We start from the raw sequence: 24,953 nt of genomic DNA on the forward strand, positions 1-24,953 counted from the left end.
CTAGAATTGGATTCTTCTTCAAGAGAATCCTTTGATGTCCGTTTATGCTATTCTTTCGATTTAAATTTATATTATAATAAAAATTTAAAATTTAAACTTTGTCTACCTGATTTTTTTTATTATAATTAAAAATTTTATATTGGGTTATTCTACATCGGTTGTAGAAGGGGCTAGTAGTTATTAGTCAGTTTATAAGTGTGAAGAAAAGCCTCACTTCTTGAATTAGCTTTGAGATTGAGAGAAGCCTAAGACCACTTAACATTTTATTTATTGAACAACTAGGGTCCGTTTGGCATTGGACACTTACTATTTGTTACAAAAATTCAACTCCCAACAACACTCTTATTTTTTACCTCACTTTTTATTATTATTTAAATAAAAAAATACTACAAAATAATTTTTTTTGAACTTTTTTATACTTGACATTTTTTTTTTCACATTAATTAAAGTCAATGCCAAACGGTGCCCTAGATCTTCCTAATTGAGCTCATATTTCGATGAAATGTTTCATGTGTGAACTTTTGGCTGCTTGTTGAATACCTCCCTCGTCCACTGTGGACGTGGGTTATAAATTTTACTTTGCAAGAAATTGCAGGGAGTAAAAAAGACTGGAGAAGACTAAAGAAGAAGAGACATTCGGAGTGTCCCACCAACTTTTTCTCTCCCATCTCCCCAAACCTACTTTTCCCCACTCTTCTTGAGAGTTTACCCCATATGGCTACATGGCCTATATTTGAAGAACATGAGAAAGAGACGATGTCGTTTTGCTTGGATATAACTTATCAAATGGTGTCGCGTTGCTAGGTTTGCCTTTGTTGTTTTGCCCTAGAAAGGGTTTAACACTCCCAAAAGTGAAACATGAGACTGTGAAAGAGAGAGAAAAAGAGAGAGAGAGAGAATATATATCAAACGGATGGATGGGTTCATATATGGAGGGGGTGAGACTGAAAGACTAACATCAATCACCAGAAAAGGACGGTTGAGATTGATTACCATCAATTACCAACACCACCAGCTGGTTAAACATCCACAATTATTTGCCTAAATTGTATATTAATTAAATCTCATATGACATTTGTCTATTTGTTATTTTAAATTTGAGATTTTTAAGATCTAAAATATTAAATTTTAAAATATGTCTTATTTTAGACGCTTAAATTTAATGGATATATTTAAAATTTTCAAATTTAAAGAAAATTCTAAGAAAAATGTATGTCTTACTTTTTTTTGTTGACATGTTCACACAAGAAAAGTGGAAGGAGAGATTCAAACTAGTGACCTCTAATTCATAAGGTGTGATTTACAATCGATTGAACTACCCTTTAGAGACAAATATGTCTTACTAAATAGTTAAATAGTTAGTGAGTGTAATATTCCCATCAGGCCAGCAAGTGTAATATTTACATAAAAGTTTTTTATGTTATTTGCACAAAATACAAACAAATTCCCATCAGGCCAGCAAGAAGCACAAGTCCATCAATCCCATTTACATTTGATCCTTCCCATAAGCCATCATTAAGCAACTTTTCTCTCTCTGTCTCTCTGTCTCTCTCTCTCTCTCTCTGAATGAATGAGGCAGCAAGCAATAGTAAGCTGATCAGTGGAAGTTCAGTAAACGAGGAGGTGATAAGAAGCAGCTTTCATCGGGAAGGAAAGGGTCTCAGACACTCTGAGTAGAACTAGCAGAAGCGCACGTTAACCCCGCGTGCAACCTTCTGTGCTCGCGTCTTAACTCTACTCTCTCTCTCTCTGTCTCTCTGTATCACACGGAGATAGGCAGAGAGAGGGAAGAAAGAGCTACTGTTTCTGCACAGGAACAACAGAAAAAAACCCATTTCCAAGAGACTCTGACTCCCACTCTCTGCTGCTCTCTTAGGATTTTCTGCAGAAAGACTGCAAGTTTTAGCATAAAAACCGGGGGAGGGAGGGGGGGTATGATGAGATGAATATGGAAGGAGGAGGAAGTAGTATGATGAGGTTTGGGGAGAACGAGATGAATATGATGATGAATTCTGGTGTGGAAGCAATGAATAAGCAGTTTCTTCCTCTTCCTATGAGCGAAAATGTTTGTTATAGCCAAAGGGCATCAGCAGCTGGTTTGATGCCTGACCAAGATATGGAGGAGACCACTAACAATAGTTGTATGAGGGCTAAGATTATGGCTCATCCCCTCTTCCCTCGCCTCTTGGCTGCCTATGCCAATTGTCAAAAGGTCTCTCTCTCTCTCTCATAATTATAGGCCCAGTTCATGGGAACATGTTGAATTCTCAGTATTTTTTTTTGCCTTTTTTTTTTTTGGTGTGTGTGTGTGGATGAATGAGCTTCTTGCATAAACAGCTGAAAACAACAGAAGAGACTACAGTCTACAGCAACAGTCTCCTAACAAAATCCAAAACAACTACAAACCCCAAACCAATTTTTTTTTTTTTTTTAAATGTTCTTAAAGGAATAATCAGAAACATGTTCTTAATTTAAACCCCTCAACTGTTTCTTTCTCCATGTTGTTGATTTCTGCAATAAAAGTCTCCTCTAGGATTTTACAGTGAAGGGTTTTTTGTTTTTTCCACTAGTTTTATTTGCATGGCCATGTTGTTCTGACTAAATAATTGTAGGTTGGGGCACCTGCTGAAGTGGTGGGTAGGTTAGAGGAGGGGTACGCTAATTCTGAGGCAGCTATGGATGGAGGTTGCATAGGTGAAGACCCTGCACTTGATCAGTTTATGGAGGCCTACTGTGAGATGCTGACAAAGTACGAGCAAGAACTCTCTAAGCCCTTCAAAGAAGCCACGCTTTTCTTCTCAAGGATTGAGTGTCAGCTCAAAGCCCTAACTGTTTCTTCCTCCTCAGATTCTGGCGGTGACATTCTTAAATCCTTGGTTTTTTTTTGTTTTGTTTTTTTTTTTTTTTTTGTGTTTTTCAGTTTTAGCTGTATATATAGGTGTAACTTTTCAAGGAAAAATAATAATTTGAGTTTGATCAGACTATACAACAGGAAAGCTTTTGCTTGGAGGCTAGAGGGGTACTAGCTAGTAAGCTAGATGGCTGATATAGATATCTCTAGCCTTTTTGAGTTTTATTTATTTATTTTTTCTAAATTATGATGTGTTTAAGAACATATGAAGGAGTGATGGGAATACAAGTTTTTCGAGAGTTTCAGGAATTTTTTAAAAAGAAAATGAAAAATCTTGGGGCTTGATAGAGACAATAATTCCCATAATGTAATTAGGGTTTTTAATTCCCATAATGTTTTGTCTCTGCACATTTCTGCAGCAGTTATAGGACGTCCAGTCTTTACTAGAGAGAGATTTTTGAAATTTTGTTGGTTCTAAAAATAAAAAAATATAAAAAATCCCATAATGTAAAGGATTTGTGAAATGGGTCTTTTGCCTGAGTCATCCATGTTCTAATTCCCATAAAGTAATTAGGGCTTTTAATGAATACGGAAAGTTCATCATGATTATCGTTTGGTTTTGCAGAGAAGGTGAATTATACAGTTTTTGGTGTCTTAATGCGCCATAAATATTTTTCAGCGCACAGAAACTCGTGTCTTTAAATGCATGTCTTGTCATGACCTTTCATTTCCATACATGAATCTTTCTTTTGTTTACTTTTTCTTCATGCAGATGACATCCTTGGCTGTATTTTTCGATTGTTTTGATAAGAGTCTACAATAATATATATATATATATATAGTAAATGGACTTGCTTTCAATTTAGGTCTCCAAGATTGAGTCAAATTTTGGACGAGCATTTGTTCAGTAAAAGCAAGCTTTGGCTTGCCAAAAATGGGTCTCTAGCTATACCTTTATTCTGGTAGTATTATGAATTTCATTTATGAAACTGTGTTTCTGTGTACTTTGGAGTAAAATTGCAAACTTGTATGCTTTCTTCAGTGTACATGTATTAACCTTCTTGAAATTTCCTTTACTAAGTTTATTATCAGTTAAGAAACCTCAATATATGATGCATTCATAATTATATGTATCAGACAGATTTTTATAAGTAATCGAAATTCATTAAAGCGTAAAGGACGCCGAGTATACATGAAGTGAACAAGATAAATACCTAACCAGAAAAAGAAAAAAGATTAAGTAAATCATGAAAACTAGAAATATGGATACAATCATAAGCAACTATCAAGTGGTTAAGGGTTTTGAAGATTTTTCACCGTTCTCTCACGGTCTTCAAAATTTAAATAATTTATTTCTCTTCAGATACACCACATTAAGCAAGACTGAATCATTTTTTGTAGTACTATACTTTAAAAGACAACCTAATTGCCCTGGTATCCTAATCTCATATATTTTCCATGTTGCTCATGGATTCTTTAATGGTTAAAAAGATTGGTATTTTCAATTTTATCAATACCCTTCCTACTGTTATACTTCCAATGTTAAATTGTTGATCCTGATATCTCAAATCCTTTGCTGATGGTGACAAATTGATCACATTCTTTCTTCTTGTTGCTTTAGGCTTTAATTCTCTTTATTCTTTTTCATGATATAGATTTCTATTGCAAGATAAAACTACTTATCTGAAACTTGTACTTTCAGTTTTCATTTAAATAATAGTACTTTCACATAACTTCATGCACCTCTATTGTTGGATAATGGTATTTGTAAAATGAGTTTTTGCAGATTCACATAGTAATTTGCTTATCTTCTTGACTTGCACGGTGATCATATAGGTCAAAATGGATATGGTGAGGAAGAGATTGATGCAACGGACAATGTCATAGATCCTCAAGTTGAAGACCGGGAGCTGAAAGTTCAGCTTCTGCACAAGTACAGTGGATATTTGGGCAGTCTCAAGCAGGAGTTTCTGAAGAAGAAAAAGAATGGGAAATTGCCAAAGGAAGCCCGACAGCGGTTGCTGGACTGGTGGAGCAGGCACTACAAGTGGCCGTACCCATCGGTATCTTTAACATAAAATCGCTTGCTCACATTGTATTTCTGAAATGAATGTTAGAATTTTTTGTGATGTTTTGGTATTCATATTTCAATGGGGATATATTTTATTCAACCATATAACAAGAGATTGATTTGTTTGTTGTTGTTATAATGCAATTTCGCGCGGTTATGCAGGAGTCCCAGAAGGTGGCGCTTGCAGAATCCACAGGTCTAGATCTGAAACAGATAAATAATTGGTTCATCAATCAGAGGAAGCGCCATTGGAAGCCTTCAGAAGATATGCAATTTGTTGTGATGGATGCTACTCATCCCCACTACTATATGGATAATATTATGTGCAATCCCTTTCCAATGGATTGCACCCCTATGCTCCTTTGATCATCACATTTTCCTAATCACTGTAACAATGTAACTCTTCTGTCTTGAGACTCTGATGCTTATATTTTAAGTGCTTGACTATTAAGACCTGCTTGTATCAAAGATTACCTGCATTTATATTTAGCACCTTGTAGGGCTACTTTGCTAGATTTGACACTTGCAGCTGAATCAAATAGATGTTCAAGTAATGCACTCATTGATGTGACGTGTTTTTAAGTGTTTTTTTTTAAAAAAAATTCTTTTAAAATATTTTAAATTTGTCAATATAAAATATGTGTGATAAATGAGTGTAAAAAATAAGATTAGAATGCATGATGCTCCTGTAGTTGTTGTTTGGCGACTGCAACTGTGCTCTCTAGTCAACAAAGCATGTGGTTTGATGCTGTCAACCCCCTTTCTGCCTCGGCAGTAGGCCCTCCACCAAGTGGTGAAGGTGATGGTGCCGAAAGCTTCAACAGCCTTGTGTGGCGTGGTTTGTATTTTAGTGCTTTAGAAGTATATATAAAATCAAAATTTAAGGGCTAAATATGGTTTTTTTTTTTTTTTTCCCCATCCATTTTATGCTATTCTAGAAGTTTGGAACTCCTGGAAACCATTCTGCACAAATTAATGGATTTGAGTCTAGTGCAATATTTAGGGTATTAGATTGGGTGCAATACATCTTTTTTTAGGGTTATCCATTTTAAATAAAGAGTTCACAACATGACACCAGTGCAAGATACAAAAAAGGTTGGGATGATTGTCACCCTCAAATTGGCCATCCAGGGGCTGCTGAACCACTCTCGTGTCAACAGAGTGGTTCAATCACCTTTAAATTGGCCATGGCCAAATCATTCTCTTTGGCCATTGGGGGGAGGAAGATCGAGTTGCCAAACCCCCTTATTTTTGGTTGTCGAGGATTGTCAAACTATCTCATGGCTCATGGGTGGTCAAACACCCTACGGGATATCACCAGAAAATTGCCTTTTTTTTTTTCTTTCTCTTTTTTAATTTTTTAATTTTTTTAATATATATATATTGCTTTTGATGGGTATCACACCAGATCCAAATCCTTAATAAACTATGTTTAACAAAAGGCCATTGCTTCCAAAAAGGTCTTTGTGACAGTAGACAATAGCTAGGCTGGATTCTCTCCTCTCCCTCCCCGCATGTGAGAACTCTTTTCATTTCTAGTATGAGACCTTCTGGCTTCTTCACCCCCTAGTGATCAGTACCGCCTAGAAAGGAGGAAGAGATCCACCTCCTCGTCTCTTCTCTTTGCAAACCATGCCCCTCTTTCTTATTTTCCTTTTCTCTCTCCATTTTTTTTTTTTTTTTTTTTTTTTGTTTTTGTAGCCACCCGGCCCACCCCTTTGGCCATGGGTGGCCTCGCCACTCTCATTTGACCAAATTGGGTGGGGTGCGCCACCCTCACTATCCATGGGCTAGTTCAACCACCTCCAATTGTTTTTTTTTTTTTCTTCTTCTTCTTCTAATTTTTGTTTATTTAATTGGGGGCATTTTTGAAAATTTTCCAAATAATATGGGACAATTTTGAAAAGTTTAGACAAGAAAATGTAGGTGACGTAAGTGAGCCATTTTCCGTCAAATTAGATGGAAATGACTCAAATGGGTCACATTGCAAATTTTTGATAAAACATTTTTTTGATGTAATCCGATGTTCCCTGAGTGTCAATCATATAGAAAATATTTTTCATCCAACATTGAAGTAGAAATCCTCTTAAAGTAGTTTCGGTTTAATTGTTCTTAGTACGTACTATCTTTCTTATTATGGCTTCCAAATTTCCTTGTTACTGTACATCTACAATAGGAATCTCTCCATGTATCGTCGATTCTGACAGCCTCTTTCTTGCCGTACGTGCCAAGAAGACAATATTGAAATTGACTATATATATTTGGACTTTAAAAAAAAAAAAAAAAAAGATATTTGTTTTGCAAGTAGCATGGGTCATTGTTATCTCTTCAAGGAGTAGTTCAATTGGCCGTAGACTACGCCTAATGAAGTGAAGGTTACTAATTTGAATTTTCACTCTTTTTTCCGCTGTGTGGGTATGTAAAAAAAAAAAAAAAAAAAAGAGGGTCATTGTTGGGTCCCCGTCCTATTGTATTTTTTTTTTTTCCTTATTAATAGAATCTCGCTAAAAAAAAGAAAAAGAAAAAGAAAAAGTATGTACCTAGCAGCTGGCAACGATGGACCAAACAAGGAAACGAATTAAGCAGCCTGCACAAATTAAGGGAACGTCGTCCATTGAAAACGACATGTCGACGTGAAGATTGGTATTGTCGTCCTTAATTGTTAACATAAACTGTTTGTTCCTCTCTCTCTCTCTCTCACGTTTTCATGCTTGACTTTTGCTTGCAACCAATTATTTGGCCAAATCATCTGTTGCATTAATCTGCACCACACCCAGGTTTCCATAATCTGAAAAACACATTAATTTATTTACTTTCTGCCTTCTGTTGGTTAAAATCCTCATGGGGGATGAAAATATTTTACAAAATCCTCTCTTTCCTGCTTGTACCCAAAAAAAATATCAAATTTACAATTTTATCTGATGTTTAACTGCGTTTTTCAAAATTGTATTTTCGAATTGTACGTTTTGATATCGGTTGCTTTTAAATTGTTAAATTTAGCTTCAGTTGTCATCTTTTGTTCTTGGCAAAGTCGTTATTGTTCTATAAATGACAATGAATAAGAATAATCAGAAAAGAGTAAAATAAGTAAACAGATAATTATTGGGTCGGTGGCATCTAATGCATGCGACAATTTAACATTTATGTCACATTAAAACATTTTTCAAGTTAAAAAAAAAAAAAAAAAAAATCATTTGAAAAAGGATTAAGGTTGATTGCTCAGATTCTTGATTCGTGTTCTTGCTTATCCGATCTCTGAAGAATACAAAAGGAATTGAGTTCAATGGTCCTAAAATCCACCAAATATTCTAAAAGGCTTTCCACTACCCCAATCTTTAGTGCCTCTTCAAATTTAATAAAACCACTTCCTATAATTAGTAACTTAATGAGATCTTGAAATGCTAGAAGTAGTAACTAATTAATGCCATTCACTTAATTTATTTATTTATTTAATTTTTTTAAAGTGATCTAAAGTTTTATTCCATAGTCCTCCATTTGTGCCCCCTGATGCATAAGGGATTACGCGTGGCTTTATGAGGTCCAATAAATTGATAATCATGAAATCAAGCAAGCTAGTTAGAGTAAAACAACCATGTCTTTTGATATTGAAATAAGATGAAGGCAAACTTGGTGATGTTGAAAAGTTGATTCAAAGGGCTATACATTTGTAATATTTCACAATTTTTTTTTTTTTAAAAAAAAAAAACTTATAACGTTTATTAGATCAAAACAGAATGTTAAGTGTTGGGTCATGGATCAGCTTCATAATGTCCAATGAACCTCTAGGCCCGATCCAGCAAGTTGACAGACTCGTCAAGGCCTCGGACAGCTTAGCCCGATTAGGTCTCGAATGGCCCAGTCCGAGACCCAACTCATTAGGGGCAAAGCGGTCTTGTGCCAAGGATATATCGGTCATTTCACAATGCAGATATCTATACACTCCAGATAAACGGGTAATCTTATCCCATATTTGAAAAGGCTATCTACCTTCAACATAACGTGGACCAGCTGTCGACACATAAAAGTGTAGATGATTATCTGAGAACAATTCGGGCATTCAAATCTGATGTTATTAGATAAAAGCTCTTATCCTATAATTTCAAACTCCTGAAATTAAGGAACGGCTAACAACCCATATCCTTCGTCAGTAACTGCACAACAAATAGATATGGAGGCCATCGATTATGAGACTACAACTACTGAATGCCTATAAAATGCAAGTCATATCTCAACTTTTAGGTGATTGCAACTCTTGCTCTCTAGCTTTTGATTGCTTATACTCTCTTCCCTAAAAATACTGACTTAGGCATCAGAGCTTTCCCGCCCGACTCCTCCTTGGAAATTGTAGTAGATCCTCGGCGGGTGTGCCATGTTAATCCCCAGAAAACTGTGCATCAACATTAAGAGAAGTTCAAAAATTTGGTGTAAGACTCTCACTCGAGTAAGTGTTCACCCAACCTTCACTCGAGCCGAGATGCTACTGGTGAGAAACTAGATAGTTCGTTTGGCTTTTGTTCGAGTGAAAATTGCAATTAGTCAGGGATTGAGACTTCGCTCAACTTTTGCTCAAGCGAGTTTGAGATTCTTTTAATGAATGCTGGTTTTGTAATTTTCTTTTCATTGTTGCAAACCTAGGCTTAAGCACAAAAAGAATAACTTGGCCGCCCACTTCATGTCATTTTTTTAGTTGATCAATAAGAACATTTTAGAGAGTTTTTCTTCAATTTTGCTATAATTCTTATAATTTTATAAGATTTATTGAAGGGTTGTGAGTTATTGTGCTTGCATATTTCGCTTTCCACTTACGCTACGCTGCATCAACTAATATTTTAGAGCAAAATTGCTCTGCATCTCCCCGATGTCCAGAGTATCTCTCTTTATTTCTCTCTCACTATTTCGATGTTTTGAATTAATTTTTTTTTTTAAAAAAAGTAAAATAAAACAGTAACTATGAGGGATTTTTTTTTTGTTCAAGGAGAATAGTCACGCTATATAAATGTTAAGGAAAATGAAAATAAAATTTCACTTTAAAACTTAACAATGCTTTTCTCTATCACAAGAAACCAAGAAAATCCCATTCAAATAAAAAAAAAAAATCATTACAAAACAAAATTTTTTCACTTTTCCATACTAAACATTCTTACTTTTTCATTTTTTATACACATTCTTACTTTTTTTTTTTTTTTTTTTTTAACATCAATTAATTTTTGCTATAAGTCGTGTTCATTAAAACCCCAAAAATCCTTCCCAAACGAACACTTCAATTCTTTTTTAGGTTCTTCTCTTATCTTCTTACTTTTCAAAATCACAATTGGATCAGTGTGGCTATATGATTTCCACACATGAGCTTCACGGATATAATGATAATTTTGAAAAGTGAGAAGACACAAGAAGAGCGGGAAGAAAATCTATAACACATCTCTTCTCACAACAACAAAAATTGCCTCTACACGCTCAATGGTTGATATACTAACTAATTTTAATAAAACAGTAAATGACTTGAATAGGATTCTGGACCATTTATGGTCAATTTTTTTTTTTTTTTTTTTTTAATTTATTCAAATAAGGGAAAATAGGTTACATGGATCGAACAACAACGGGGTGGGCACCCTGACAACAAACCCAAATGAAAAAATACAGTACATAATCATAGACAATAACAAAGTATTGGCAATGATTTTATTTATGATCCCATAGAAACCATAAACAAGCCGAAACTTTTCAAGTGCCCGCATAAGACGGTGAGTAATGACAAAAGAACTCAATGAAGAGTCTCACGCGGCAATAAGAACAACAACCGTTAAGTGATTGTTGCATGGAAAGTACTGCAAGACTCTCCTTGTCAAGATCAAATCACATTATGGGTGGGAGATAATAACCCACAAAAAAACAAGAAAAACAGCAACATAAAATGAAAAGTACATCAAATCAACAGAAAAACTACAACAATACAACCACCCAAAACAGCGGCACCGGCGGATGAGAGGCTTTGGTGGTTTCTGATGGGCACGTGGACGACTGGATGGGGTACATTTATAGTCAAAATTTAATATTGTATCTAACCATATAATAAATATATAAGTACGATGGATCAAAAATTTTAAATTATTTGACATTATTTACCCATTTAATTGTAATAACCATAAATCCTCCTCACTATGGAATGATTTAAGTGAAAGGCAAATGACGACAGGTCCGTCGCTATAATAAATTTGACAATACAATCGCTCAGAAGAGAATAATAAAAAAAAAACAAAAAACAAAAGACTTAAATATATAATCATCCTGTTGGTGCCATCGCGCATGCATGCATGCATTAGTGGATGATGATGGATGATGATGTGTCATCCACCTTCTTCACCCTAACATCCCAACTCTCTCTCTCTGTCTCTCTCTTTCTCTCACACACAGCTTCTAGGGTTTCTCTACCTGCACTCTCCCAAATCCAAACTCTGCATCTCACTTCCCTAAAACCCCACAAAACCCCTGCAATTTCCACCATAGGTCTATCCATTTCCCTCACATTCTCCCCCAATTAAGCTTCGTGCACACCAAACCCCAAAAGTTTCCATTTTTGGCTAAGCTGAGCTGAGCTAGGCTAAGCTAAGCTTCCCAACCGCACCATTCATGGCCAAGACCAAACCTGGCAAGAAGGACCTCGACTCTTACACCATCAAAGGCACCAACAAAGTCGTCAGACGTACTCTCTCTCTCTCTCTCTCTCTCTGGGAAAAACCCGTAATTTATTTTCCTAGTTTAAGCTAAAAAAGACTCAAATTTGCTTTTTCAATTTTTTTTTTTTTTTTTTGTTTATACTAAAACCCCAAAAACTCAATTTCATGCCCAACTCTGGTTTTGGTTGTTCCTGTCCAGAAAACCTAGAATTTGCTTTTTAATTTTAGGCTCTAAAAACTCAGAATATCTCTGTTCTTATATTTGTTTATGAAACCCCAATAAAATTTCAAGCTTCTGCGGCTTTGGCGCTTCTGTCTATCAAAACCCAGAATTTGTTTTTTAATTTTACGCTCTAAAAACCCAGAATTTCTCAATTCTAATATTTGTTTCTGAAGACCCAAATCGTTGTCTTTTCTAATGGTTTTGGAAACCCAGTTGTTGTTGTTGCTTTGGATTGCATTAATGTTGGGTTAATTTTGTGGCTATTTTGCAGCTGGTGATTGCGTGTTGATGCGACCATCGGACTCCGATAAGCCTCCGTACGTGGCGCGTGTGGAGAGGATCGAAGCGGATCACCGAAACAACGTGAAGGTTAGGATCCGATGGTATTATCGACCCGAAGAGTCGATTGGAGGGCGGAGACAGTTCCACGGGGCCAAGGAGCTGTTTCTATCTGACCACTATGATGTGCAGAGTGCGCACACTATTGAGGGCAAGTGTATAGTCCACTCTTTCAAGAACTACACTAAGCTTGAGAATGTTGGAGCAGAGGATTACTTTTGTAGGTTTGAGTACAAGGCTGCCACTGGTGGGTTCACGCCGGACCGTGTGGCCGTGTGAGTTTCTGGGGTTTGTGTGGTTTTTTGAGTGCTTTTAATGAAATTCGGACTGCTTTTGATTGGTTTACGAATTATTGTTTCTCTGTTTTGTGTGTTTTGAGTGTCTTTGTTTATTGCTGCTGGAAGTAATGTTCTGGTTTTTGGCCTTTGGTTTTGAAGGTATTGCAAGTGTGAGATGCCATATAACCCAGACGACCTAATGGTGCAGTGTGAGGGATGCAAGGACTGGTAAGTTAGTTGCATGTTGTTCCTTTGTTTTCTGCTGAATGGTGGCTTGTAGTATGTGTGCTTTTTTGTCGCTTTTCTAAATAAATTATGTTTGCTTTTGTTGCTGAATTTATCTCTAATGAAGGTCCGTTGGCGCAAAAATTGAAGTGGTTGCTTGTGGTTGATTACATTTTTGTGGCTTTATCACGTAAAAATTGTAAATGAGTGTGTAGTCACTTATGCTTGAAATGCTTCATCTTGTGTTGTTCTTGGACAAGGTGATCATTTTGGAAACTGTACTATTTCCACTTATTTGCTGATCGACTGAGTCATCCTTGTTATTATGCTTGAAATGTTTATCACTTCTATTTTTGAAGGCATTCTTTTTTAGGCGGGTGTTTGGACATTGCCAAGGAAGACATAATTTCTAGTACCATGTGAACCAGTGTGTGGAGAGGTGATTTTTGTTGAAAATTTTCTTTTTCTGTTCATCTATTGCAGACAACATATTGGAAATCTGCCCAAAATCTGCTTTTGTTTTGATAGCGAACGCTTTGAGCTCCACATATATCTGGTAGGATCAATGAAGCATGTTGAATGTTTCATGATACAGTTTGTTTGTTTTGATTGATCATTTGCAAAGTGGTGCATTCTTCTTGCTGATGGTTTTAACAATCTACTAATGTTATCAGAGCAAGTTGTTCAGTGTAACTCTAGTTGGGTTGCAATTGCGTAGAATTTTGCTTCTATCGGAATTAAAAGGTAAAATATTTAAAGTAAATTGGCAGGATTTATTAGTTTTGTTTAGGCAGAACATCTGTCCTGGCTGAGTTAAAGAGCTCTGTACATTAGGGTTTTTTTTGGCAGTTTTTTTAACTTTACCATGTCCTGGTGTCTATATACATGGTAAGCTGTTATATGATTGAGATTCATTTGATTTTCCTGATTTAGTTTTCTCCCATCACATTGCTTTACACTCGGTTTAGTTTGTTGGGACTTCATGTAATCAATTCCTGTTGCCCCTCCCTGCTTTCCATTTTAGTCCCATTAAGGCTTGAAGTGAACTTATCAAAAAAAAAAAAAGGCTTGAAGTGACTTCTTGTGGATAAATAATCTGCATTTTTTGCGTAAGGTCATTTACTGGTTTATTAAGTTTGGAGATATCTTAAAGGATGTTACTCCTTTTGCTGCTCAGAAGACGTTGCCCTGAGAAATTGGAGATATATAAGCACACCTTTTACCTTGCACTTAGCATGGAGAGCATATCTTTGTTGACTATGAAATCTGTGTTGTATCAATTGGAACTTTGTGCTTTCTTCCTCAGTAAGATGTGAGTAGTGCTATGTGCGAATGATGCTAGTTTTTTGTATTGTGTATTCAGTTTGTTGTTGGTTTGACTTTAAACTTTGTGGAATTTGATATGAGTAGTGAATCATGAGTAAGTATCAATAGTTTGGTTATACTTTTGACATGTACATAAGCAAATTTTAGATCAACCAGAATGAAGTGAAAGAAAATCTTTATAAAACTTTGAGAGAAAATCATATCTATTGCATACTTCAAAAAGTTTGAATTAGAACGTGAGTATGTGAGTTGGTTGTGGATATTTTTTTAAGTGACTTTAAAAGGATTTGCTAGAAATAAGTGGAATAAAGGCATATAGGATTCCATAATTCATAAGCTTGGATGAAACTCTTGCCGTTTTAACTATACTTTTAAACTTGCTGTTGTAACATTGTCCCATTTACTCTAAATTTTCAGACCTTACCTTACTGTCAGTTATATGGTATAAGTGAAAAAAAGAAGAAGAAAAGAAATAAAAGCTAAGTAAGGGATACTGGAATCAGTTATTAATTCATATGGTGGGTTTTCATATTAACAAAAGCAACAGTGAGAACTCTAGGAAGTCCGTCTGAAGGTCTGTTATTTTTGGGTATGGAATTCGTCAAAAACCCAATGAGTTGTATAAGTGAAATGACGTGTTATCTTTCAATTGACACTGAGGGTGTTAGGTGGTATGCTTTTTCTTTTTTCATATCCATGTAAAAATAATAAGAATTATCCTGTTTTACTTATCAAAAACGAAAGAAAAAATAATCATGTTTTCCATATCTCATATATTACTCTATTGCAGGTTTCATCCTTCTTGTATGGGTATGACCATTGAAGAAGCAAAAAAATTGGAACACTTTTTGTGCTCGGAGTGTTCATCTGATGATGATGCCAAAAGATCCTTGAATGCATTCCCGGTATCACCATCTGTTGAGGCTAAGGTGAGAACACTTGTGTCCTCTCTGTCACTGTGTGTGTATGTTGTCATCTAGTTAAATGCCAATTGTGTTGTTCTAGATTGATTCTGTTGGTCTTGCCAGTTAGTAAATGATATGCCCCAAGTGAATGCTGGTCAAAGCTGCTCATGGTTATTTTTTGGCCAACTGATCTTCCAGTTCAAAGATTTGGTCTGTTCACTTCTCTTGGAAGTGATCACAAGAAATGCCATGAAAGTTGTGTTCCATTGTTCCTAATTCTCGCTGGAGCTCATTGTGAAATTGAATTACATATCAACAATTGTTACCTTTGAGGATGTTGGGTACATCATATTTTCCATTCTTGAGATTTTATGACTCTAAATGCTAACTATCATTAAAGAATGTAAGGCCAAGCTGCATTAATGAAGTCTTGAAATCAAGCTAAGTTACATTTCATTGTTGAAGTTGTGAGACCTTGGAGGATGCATATTAATGGTGGAAAGTTGGAGCAAGTTTCAATCTGAAAATTGAATACAATATGTAGATTTAAGGGCTGATGTATACTGAAGTAATTTAATACTTAGTGTTTTTGTTCCTTCCGTGCCAGTGTACATTTTAGATTTAGAGTTGACATGGAAAAGGATGCAATCGTGAAGTTGCAATGTCCATTAGGTTCTAATTTCTTAAGTTCTGTGTTTTGACTGTGTCAGAAGTATCTTAATGTGTGAATGATAATCAATGTAAATTTTGAGTTGAAAGTTAAGAAAATGAGTTTCTCAAATGCTGTTTGAAGCACTATGAAATCATTCTTTTGCTTGAGGCATCATTGAGAATGTTCATACAAGAGATTAATATGGTTCAGCTCATGCCCTTGGTGGTTCTAATGATTCAATCAAGGACCATCTTTTTTAACTTTTAATGAACCTCTCGCAAATGTTTATGCTAGGTCGAGCCAAAGCGCAGGAAGAGATGACTGATCGTGATGCATAACGGGGAGGTACTCATTTCTTGCTCGCCTCCAGTATTGTTGTTGTTGTTGTTGTTGTGTGACGTGGAATTGTACAGTGCAGAGAAGATACTGTGCTTGCACAAACCAAAAGGCTTTTCTTATTTTACCATGTTCAAATGTTTGTATGTGTGCTAGAATTAGGAGATGACTATTTTTTGTGATCTTTAATGTCCTCAAGAGTGCAAAATGTGCAAAAAGCGCCTGAATCTTATTTAAGCGCAGAACACACAAGAACACAACATAAATTTAGGCGAAACATTGGCTCTGTTGTGATGTCCTTATTGCTGGCATTATTTCCGTTATCTGTATGTTTGCCACCACAACTGCAGTAGCCTTTTATTACCCCTTTATGATCTTTGTTGATGGGCAAAGAAGATAGAAGAGGAATGGGGTGGGATGTGTTTCCCCTAAGATCAATCGAATGTTGAAAATCTTTTGAAAAGAACTCTGCAGACTTGGGTTTTCTTCTTTTTTTTTTTTTTCCTATGTTCTCTCGATTCTTGAAGTTTTCAGGCACTGCCTCGATCCTTAGGCAGGCTGCCAGTAGAACTGATGGTTGTCATGAATAGGACTAAAAGCTTGGTGAGTGTAGTTGCAAAGTGACGGGAAAAACCCATCTGGCATAATGAAGTGGGTTTGCTCCCCCACATCTACTGATGCCACTGGGTTGACCTGACTTTCTGGTGGAGCTGGGTTCTGTTGAATCAATCTGTCCTTCCTCTGGTTGATTTTCAAAACTCTGAAGTCCTACTCCCAACGGTTGAATTGTTATGAAGAATTGAAGATTCACATAAATGCACCTACTACCTTTTCGGCTGGAAGATCATTCCCAGAAAACTTGAGACCATCAGGAGTGTTCTGCACTTCCTTACAAGCAAACTTGTATCGTACAATTGGCATTTTATATGATTTTTTTTTGTGTTTTTGTTTTTTATTTTTTGTAGTTGTACATTATAGAGTTATCAAGGAGGTTCGGGATATCATTGCATATGCAATAAAGAAAATGTTTCTCATTACTGGCAAACGATGTGGATAATGCTGTCCTTTCATAGTAATGTTAGACCTAATACTGGATTACAACTCTTGTATCTACAACTTGTAACCACATGTAATGTTAGCAAGTTGTTAAAAAGTTGTCAATCAGTTGTAGGTCTGTTCCAACACAACAGTTTGATATGGAGTTAATGAGTAAATACTCTTTACACTCACTTTATCACATTTTTTACGACTAATTTAACATGTTATATATATAAAAGAAACTAATTAAAACATGTCACTTTAGCTAGTGTGATATGAGTATGAAGAGTAATATTATTTGGAGTTAATGTAAGTGACATGCTAATTGTGATAGCTAAAACGATGTGTTAGATTTGGTGTACCTCAAACATATCATAAGCTGGCAGAATCCATTCTGAGGCCTCGGTGACAATGTAGGATTTGGGACTTTACACATGAAGGTTTAAATTTTTGCTATCACAAGAAACTTCAGCATCCCTCTGCTTTATCCGGCTAAGTGTGTTGCTTGAGTCACTCAGATGCGATTCACTTTTTCCATGTGATTTTTTTTTCGAGAAATGATAAAGGCACGACTTTGGCCTAACTTTTTCTTGATGTGGTCATATTTTATAAGAAATAAAAAAAATTTCGTAAGTAATAACATTTAATGTTGTCTTTTTTTTATTTGGTATTTAAAAAAAAAAAAAAAAAAATTGTCCTTTTTATGCGATCATTTTTATGAATTTTTTTTTTTTTTAAAAAAACCAAATAAAAAAAGGACACATTGGATGTTTTTGCTTTAGAATTTATTTATTTTATTTTTATAAAAAAAGAGAAAAGTTGTGTCAAAGTTTTGTCTTTATTATGCCTCTTTCTTTTCTAGCTCATATTAAGTTGGTTGGCTTTAAAACCACTCTAACCATTAAAAAAAAAAGATAAAAGTGAAATGGAACAAGAGGTCCATCCCTTGGCATTTCCGCTTTTCCCATTTTCCTAAGAAAGCCACGTAGAAATTCATAAGAAAGTAAAGAGATTGAAGTGGAGAAAGAGAGACAAAATTACATGGTTCTTTTTCACTATCAAGTCAAACTGATAAACGGAGCAGTGAGGAGATGGGAATCCATTAAATTTGCACTTTTGTAGAACTTTTCTAACTTTCCATGAAGAGGAGGGAGTAATGGAGCATAGGATGATATGATTGGGACTATCTTTCAATCAATAATGAGGAGTTGGTTGGTTGAGGGTTAGGATACCAACACACTGAAGCAAGGGATGTTTATTTCATAAATTGAATCTAAAGAATTGTTGACTAAGCAATGCCTATATAACTTTTAGGTTTTGACATGGTCGTGTGCACTATGACTTTCTACAAGACTCAGTTGGATTCAACTTTAATCATCGAATGTATGGAGCACGGCATGACTCAGTCCCTATTGTCAACTCGATGGGTCTTAAAGCTTTAAATCTTATGCAAAATTTTCAATGCATTTGTAACTCTCCAGTCTTACCTTGAGAAGATGTTTATTTATGTGTGTTAAGTCTCATATTAATTTCTTATTAGATGAGACCAATTGTTATAAGTGATTTTAAGAATGAGGAGTTCGTTGGTTGAGGGTTAGGATACCAACACATTGAAGCAAGGGATGTTTATTTCATAAATTGAATCTAAAGAATTGTTGACTAAGCAATGCCAATATACCTTTTAGGTTTTGACATAGTCATGTGCACCATGACTTTCTACAAGACTCAGCTGGATTCAACTTTAATCATTGAATGTATGGAGCACGGTATGACTAAGTCCCTATCATCAACTCGACGGGTCTTAAAGCTTTAAATCTTATGCAAAATTTTTGATGCACTTGTAACTCTCCAGTCTTACCCTGAGAAGACGTTTATTTATGTGCTTTAAGTCTCATATGGATTTCTTACTAGATGAGACCGAGTGTTATAAGTGATTTTAAGAAGCTCAAATTGTTACTTAACTAATTATTTTAGAATGATAGTATAGAGATGCTAACCGCTTCGTAGGCCGTTACGACACCATAAAAGAGAAATCATGTTAACATCAAAAGTAAGGATAAATAAAACCCATTGATAAAGTTTATATATTACAATCCATTTCCTATAGATGATTTTGAAGAAATATTTATAATAATTGATATATTATAGTTTTGAGTTATCGCATAATGACTCTAAGTAGAGAAGGGATGGCCTTGCGGTCGCAACCATTCCTCTCCTCCACTAAAGGTAGCCACACAATAGGGATGAATGTAGAGATTAGTATGAATAGGGGTTAATGGCCAAAAATTTTAGTGGGTAGGGGCCAATAGGCAATTTTTTTTTTTTTTTTTTTTTTTTCTTATGTTGTGGGGGAGGGGGGCATGGCCTATACCGGCCCTTATTCTTCCATTCCTGCACACAACTTTTTTTTTTTTTTTTTTTTTTAATAAATAAGGCTTTACATAGTGTTCTCAAAATAATCAAACACATTCTCAAATCTAAACTCGTCAAAACATTTTTTTTTTTTTTTTAATAAATAAGGCTTTACATAGTGTTCTCAAAATAATCAAACACATTCTCAAATCTAAACTCGTCAAAACATTTTTTTTTTTCAAACAAAAAACATAAAAAAAATTAACCAAATACGTTAACAAATCTAACCATTTGGTTGTCCAAAAATCAAATGCATACCATATTACTAAAAAAACAGTTTAAGACAAATATGCATGTGGGCTTCAACCCTATACTAAGATTAAGAAAAATATATGGCTTTGTTTGTTAATGTGTTTTAAGGGTTTTTTTTTTTAATTTTTTGGTTTGAAAAAATATTCTGATGTCACGGGAAGGAAGGCAAAACCTATTTTTTGTAATTTTAAGAGCATTTTGTGTTTCGGGTTTTTTTTTTTATTAATATTTAAAAAACAAAAAACACAATTTTAACAAATAGCAAAATATTTGAGGACATCAAAAATTAATGTACCCAATCTGTTGGGATTAGGAGACTACATAAAACTTTCTCAACTCCCTCAATCCCACTTCACTTGCCTAGTCAACCCAAAAGACCCAATCCACAGGCAACAGACACAGTGGAACCCACACCCATCTGCAATATGTGATGCCATTGGGTCCATTTTGCATCCCCATGATCACTAGTCTCACATCAACACATGAACATTTTCAAATGGGGACATAGAAGGAATTTTATAAAAAAAACCTTAGGTCTTGCCCTTGTTGACATTTACCAAACACAATTTGAAACTCTGTTTTGCAATTTCCCATGTTTGCTTTCCTCTTTCATTTTTCACCATCGAAGTGCAAAAATAAGCTAAGCCAAGGCTGCACAGAAGAGCTTTGCTATAATTTTGAGAGGCATTCTCCAATTTTTCTATTCTTAGTTTTGTTTTTTCTTTTTTTGTACCTCTCTCTCTCTCTCTCTCTCTCTCTCTCTCTCTCTAGCTTGAATTAGGGTTTATGAGTTGGAAAAGATCACTTTTTTCAGCTTAGATTTTCTTGGGGAAACTCGGATTTTTTTTTTTCTCGTTTTTCTCGCACTTTCTTGGATCTCTTCAACCATGTCGTCAATGTAAGTGATTCCCTCTTCGCTATCTCTTCAATTACTTAGCGGCCCACTCTCTGTTCTTCAATCCCAAATGTTCTAACTTTGATTCTGCTTTGCAATTTTGAATTCTTAAGCTTCACATGCACAGACCCATTTAGGTATTAGTTTCTGATTAGGGTTTTGCTTCTTTCTTTTCTTCTGGTTGCCCATTTTCAAATTCCTGTGTTTTATATTCATTAATTATGAGAAATGCCTATGTTTTGAGCTATTTCTAGGTATAAAGTTTGGCTATTGTTTAGGAAATTTGGGATTGAGGTTAGGGTTTTAGGGTTTTGTAGATATGATCAAACAGATATTGGGTAAACTACCTCGAAAACCCTCAAAATCATCGCATAATGACTCGAACAATGACGGAGGGGTCAATGCCCTTTCTTCGTTGAACTCTTTTTCTGTTAATAGCTCGAAACCCACTCCAGCTTCTTCGAAATCTTCAAATAATGGGAGTCTTGCCTCTCACTCTACACCTGTAAACAAATCGAATCAAGGGAAAAAATCAGCAACCGTTGCGGCCCAAGTGGGTCCTGTGTTGGCTTCTTCGGTGGTATATGAGGCTTTGCCGAGTTTTCGAGATGTTTCGAGCTCGGAAAAGCAGAACCTCTTTATCAGGAAACTGAATATGTGTGCTGTTCTCTTCGATTTCAATGATTCTGCAAAGAATCTTAAAGAGAAGGATGTCAAGCGGCAAACTTTGGTGGAGCTCGTTGATTATGCTTCAGCGGTAACTTCGAAGTTCAATGAGGTGGCAATGCAGGCGATCACGAAGATGGTGGCAGCCAATTTGTTTCGAACACTCCCATCTCCAAATCATGATGGTAAAGTTCCAGAAATGTATGACCCAGAAGAGGAGGAACCGACCATGGATCCTGCTTGGCCTCATCTTCAGATAGTGTATGAATTTTTATTAAGATTTGTAGGTTCACCGGAGACAGATGCCAAACTTGCTAAAAGATATATCGACCATTCGTTTGTGTTGAGATTGCTTGAGTTGTTTGATTCTGAGGACCAGAGAGAGAGGGATTACTTAAAAACGATTCTCCACCGCATTTATGGGAAGTTCATGGTGCATCGACCATTCATTAGGAAAGCTATCAACAATATCTTCTATCGTTTCATTTTTGAGACAGAAAAGCACAATGGGATCGCAGAATTGCTTGAAATATTGGGCAGTATAATTAATGGATTTGCTTTGCCTTTGAAGGAAGAGCACAAGCTGTTCCTTATCCGCGCTTTGATTCCCCTTCATAAGCCAAAGTGTGTATCTTTGTACCATCAGCAACTTTCATATTGCATTACTCAGTTTGTGGAGAAAGATGCCAAGCTTGCTGATACTGTGATTCGTGGTCTTTTAAAGTATTGGCCCATAACTAATAGTTCAAAGGAGGTTATGTTCCTTGGTGAATTGGAGGAGGTTCTTGAAGCCACACAGGGAGCAGAGTTCCAGCGCTGCATGGTCCCGCTATTCCGTCAAATTGGTCGCTGCCTCAACAGCTCACATTTTCAGGTGCTGGTTTTAGGATCTTTCTAGATTTCTCTATCTCTAGCATACAGATCATCAGCGTTGGCATCCCTTTTCATTCATCCTTTCTGCCCTTTATTTTGTTTTATAATTTAAATTTCTCTTATATTGGGTCCTTATTCTTCATGGAAATTTAATTGCTGTCGCAATAAGACTGGGATTCTGAATTGTGGTTTTGGCTTTTTCACTTTCATACCAGTTGGTTTTGTCAGTTGTATGTGTTAAAGCTTGAGTCTTTGATGTTTTATTTTGAATTTTCCTTTTATGAATCTGTGGATATTCAATATCTTGGATGTGGGATAAAGTTTTTGTTTATGGTTTTTTTGAGAATCTCCTCATTTTATGGATAATGAGGAGATTCTTTTGGCGTGGAATGTATGTATTAAGATGGTCAAAAGTCTTCAGATAATTTTTAATGTATGTGAAGATTTAAAATGCAACATCTATTAAATATGGTAAGAATTGAAGTCCTTTTAATCTAGTATAACATGATCTCTGAATGTAAGAATTTCATCACAGATTCCCAGTACCTATCTACATTTGCATTAAACTTTATTCTGTAAAGGAGTCCCCCTTTCCCTCCATGCCTTTGACGATGTGAGGATAATTATTTTCATATATATACTTGGCCATTTCCCGTCAAGTTTGAGTGTGCTTGAAATACTATGGCTGTGTTCTAAATTCTTGAAAATGTCTTCTTCTTACATTTTCTTTTGAGAAATAGTTTCTGTAGCATTTACATCTTTTTTGCAAGGGCACTCACAGTCATTTCTACTTTTTTTAAACCGTGGCACTGATTTTGTTGGGTAAATGGCATTGCTGGTATGTCCTAGAAACGGCACATCTCCGGATAGAAGGTTTTTGTTTTGAGAAGGCCTCTCTCTACTATAGATGCATCGGTGATGCTTTGCTTGAACCCAATCCCCCTGCTCCGGGTGCTAATATTTTCTTATTGTGATACAACCCATATAACCCAAAGATTTTGTGTGGAATTTCAGTTTTGTATATTATTTGGAACAAAAATGGAAAGGCTGGCCTTCCGTAATGAGGACTTGTGTGTATATAGCAAGTGCAAATTGTGTTTTATGCCATGAATGGTACTTTCCATTTAAACTCTTTCTTATAGCTGCAATATTCAGTCTATATTGTGCCAATGAGCTCTAGCTCAAATAATGTTTCCTCTCATAGAATTAATTGAGGGTGAGGTCATGGATTCAAGACCAAAGGGTAGATGTCTAACTTACCAACTAGAAAGTAAAAAAAAAATTATTCAACCACCATTAGGTCATAGAAGGTTTTGAGGTGGGGTCTGTTTGTTAATTAATGCTTTTTAGAGGGTGTTTTTTTGGTTTTTGTTTGAAAAAGTGTTATAATATGACATAAAGGTGAAAATAATTCTGAGTGTTTTGTATTTTTGGTTGTTTGTTAATGTTTTTATGTTGAAAACAAAAAACAAAAGGGAGAATAAAAAGCGTTAACAACAAGGTCAATTGGTGGCTGATTGATGTTAGAAAGAGTGGCCAATATATTATGGCAATGAAATGTATTTTTTTCATTTTCTGCAGTGAGAATGATGGATGTTTTAAGGACAGAGAGAGGACGCGGGGGAAATTTTATCTTTGTTCTATGAAACTTTGTATGTATGGACGGCGGCATATATGTCTCATTGGTCGATTTAGTTATAGTGACTTCTATGTTTGTTTTGCCCGTGTTAGTTAAGTAGTTCCTTTTGTATACTTCCTATGTATTTAGGGCACCTTACGCTTTTTAATGAGATTGGTTTATTACTTGTCTAAAAAAAAAAAAAAAAATTAAATTGAAAATAAGTAGAAAGGAAAGCTATTTAATTTGCAGAAATCACATGCATTTGCCCGCTACTCTACAGATTAATCCCAATTAGAAATTTGTACTTGATCCCTAAATTGACGATCATTATTTTTTGGAGCTTCACTTTTTTGTACTTACTGTAATTGCTTCGCTTGTTCCCCTTTTTGGTGGTTGATTTAATTCTACAAAAGATAAAAGACCCCCTCAAACAGTGTGTATGTCAAACATCATTAAGATATTACTGGATAGATGTTTTAACTGGTTTTCTCTGGCAGGTTGCTGAACGTGCATTGTTTTTGTGGAACAACGATCACATAAGAAATTTAATCACACAGAACCGTAATGTGATTCTGCCTATAATTTTGCCAGCTTTGGAGAGAAATACACGGAGTCACTGGAACCAAGCTGTTCAGAGTTTGACATTGAATGTGAGGAAAATATTCTCGGATGAAGATCAAGCACTCTTTGATGAGTGCTTGGTCAAATTCCAAGAAAATGAAGTCAAGGAGAGGGAGTCGCAGGAGAAGCGGGAATCAACCTGGAAGCGATTGGAAGATGTTGCAGCCTCTAAGTTTATAAGCAGTGAGGCCGTGCTTGTCTCAAGATCTATCTCTTCTACTGCCGTTGCTACTAGCCCAAAGCCCCGGGCTACTGCAGGTAGTTGAGCCACAGGACATGCATGTTGCTAGAGTTCATCTTTCTCAGCTATAGTTGAACAAAGCGAGTGGGCGGAACTCAGTTGGCGCAATCTAGGGTTTTTTGGCATCGCTTCCCTTGCGTTTCTTATTAAAGTATAACTGCTGAGAAGGAAAAGTGAAAGTTGGGTTTTGATGATATTCTGGTTGGTCTTTTTGGGTTCTTGGCTCATTCCTTCTATCCTCTTCAGCATGGAGGTGTTTGTGTATCATAAGGGATTTGGTCAATTGACGTAGTTGTTCGGATTCCTACCTGATTAATATTTTACTGTGCTATGATGCAAAACATGGTTCTTTTTGTGCTATAAGCCTGTGTATTTTGTAGTCTGAGTTCTGTTTATGTCAAACGTATATATCATCGTTCTTTCGAAAATTTTAATGTACTGTGTCCTATGGTTG

General features: G+C 35.7%; 3 protein-coding genes across 5 annotated transcripts; all 3 read left to right on the plus strand.

Annotated features, from left to right (window-relative positions):
- Nucleotides 1–1,518: 1,518 nt before the first annotated feature.
- LOC132181235 (homeobox protein knotted-1-like LET6) lies at nucleotides 1,519–5,484 on the plus strand. The gene is made up of 4 exons (XM_059594358.1): nucleotides 1,519–2,212; nucleotides 2,613–2,856; nucleotides 4,688–4,914; nucleotides 5,085–5,484. Exons 1-4 carry the CDS (start codon nucleotides 1,943–1,945, stop codon nucleotides 5,286–5,288), a joined length of 945 nt encoding a protein of 314 aa, XP_059450341.1. The 5' UTR covers nucleotides 1,519–1,942; the 3' UTR covers nucleotides 5,289–5,484.
- A 5,750-nt stretch (nucleotides 5,485–11,234) lies between these two features.
- LOC132180848 (chromatin remodeling protein EBS-like) lies at nucleotides 11,235–16,917 on the plus strand. 3 transcript variants are annotated; one of them, XM_059593825.1, is made up of 6 exons: nucleotides 11,237–11,622; nucleotides 12,091–12,433; nucleotides 12,596–12,664; nucleotides 14,778–14,916; nucleotides 15,839–15,889; nucleotides 16,471–16,917. In XM_059593825.1, the coding sequence occupies exons 1-5, from the start codon at nucleotides 11,550–11,552 to the stop codon at nucleotides 15,863–15,865; spliced, it is 651 nt and encodes a 216-aa protein (XP_059449808.1). In that variant the 5' UTR covers nucleotides 11,237–11,549; the 3' UTR covers nucleotides 15,866–15,889; nucleotides 16,471–16,917. The 3 variants fall into 3 exon arrangements, with proteins under 3 accessions (XP_059449809.1, XP_059449808.1, XP_059449807.1); XM_059593826.1 differs by lacking the exons at nucleotides 15,839–15,889; nucleotides 16,471–16,917 and adding an exon at nucleotides 13,035–13,100 and having other exon boundaries at nucleotides 11,235–11,622; nucleotides 14,778–14,862; XM_059593824.1 differs by having other exon boundaries at nucleotides 11,238–11,622; nucleotides 15,839–16,917.
- A 3,182-nt stretch (nucleotides 16,918–20,099) lies between these two features.
- LOC132180825 (serine/threonine protein phosphatase 2A 59 kDa regulatory subunit B' gamma isoform) lies at nucleotides 20,100–24,933 on the plus strand. The gene is made up of 2 exons (XM_059593791.1): nucleotides 20,100–22,017; nucleotides 24,135–24,933. Exons 1-2 carry the CDS (start codon nucleotides 20,797–20,799, stop codon nucleotides 24,522–24,524), a joined length of 1,611 nt encoding a protein of 536 aa, XP_059449774.1. The 5' UTR covers nucleotides 20,100–20,796; the 3' UTR covers nucleotides 24,525–24,933.
- Nucleotides 24,934–24,953: the final 20 nt, after the last annotated feature.

This window comes from Corylus avellana, chromosome ca5 (genome assembly GCF_901000735.1).
Source record: "Corylus avellana chromosome ca5, CavTom2PMs-1.0".
NCBI classification, from domain to species: Eukaryota; Viridiplantae; Streptophyta; class Magnoliopsida; order Fagales; family Betulaceae; genus Corylus; species Corylus avellana.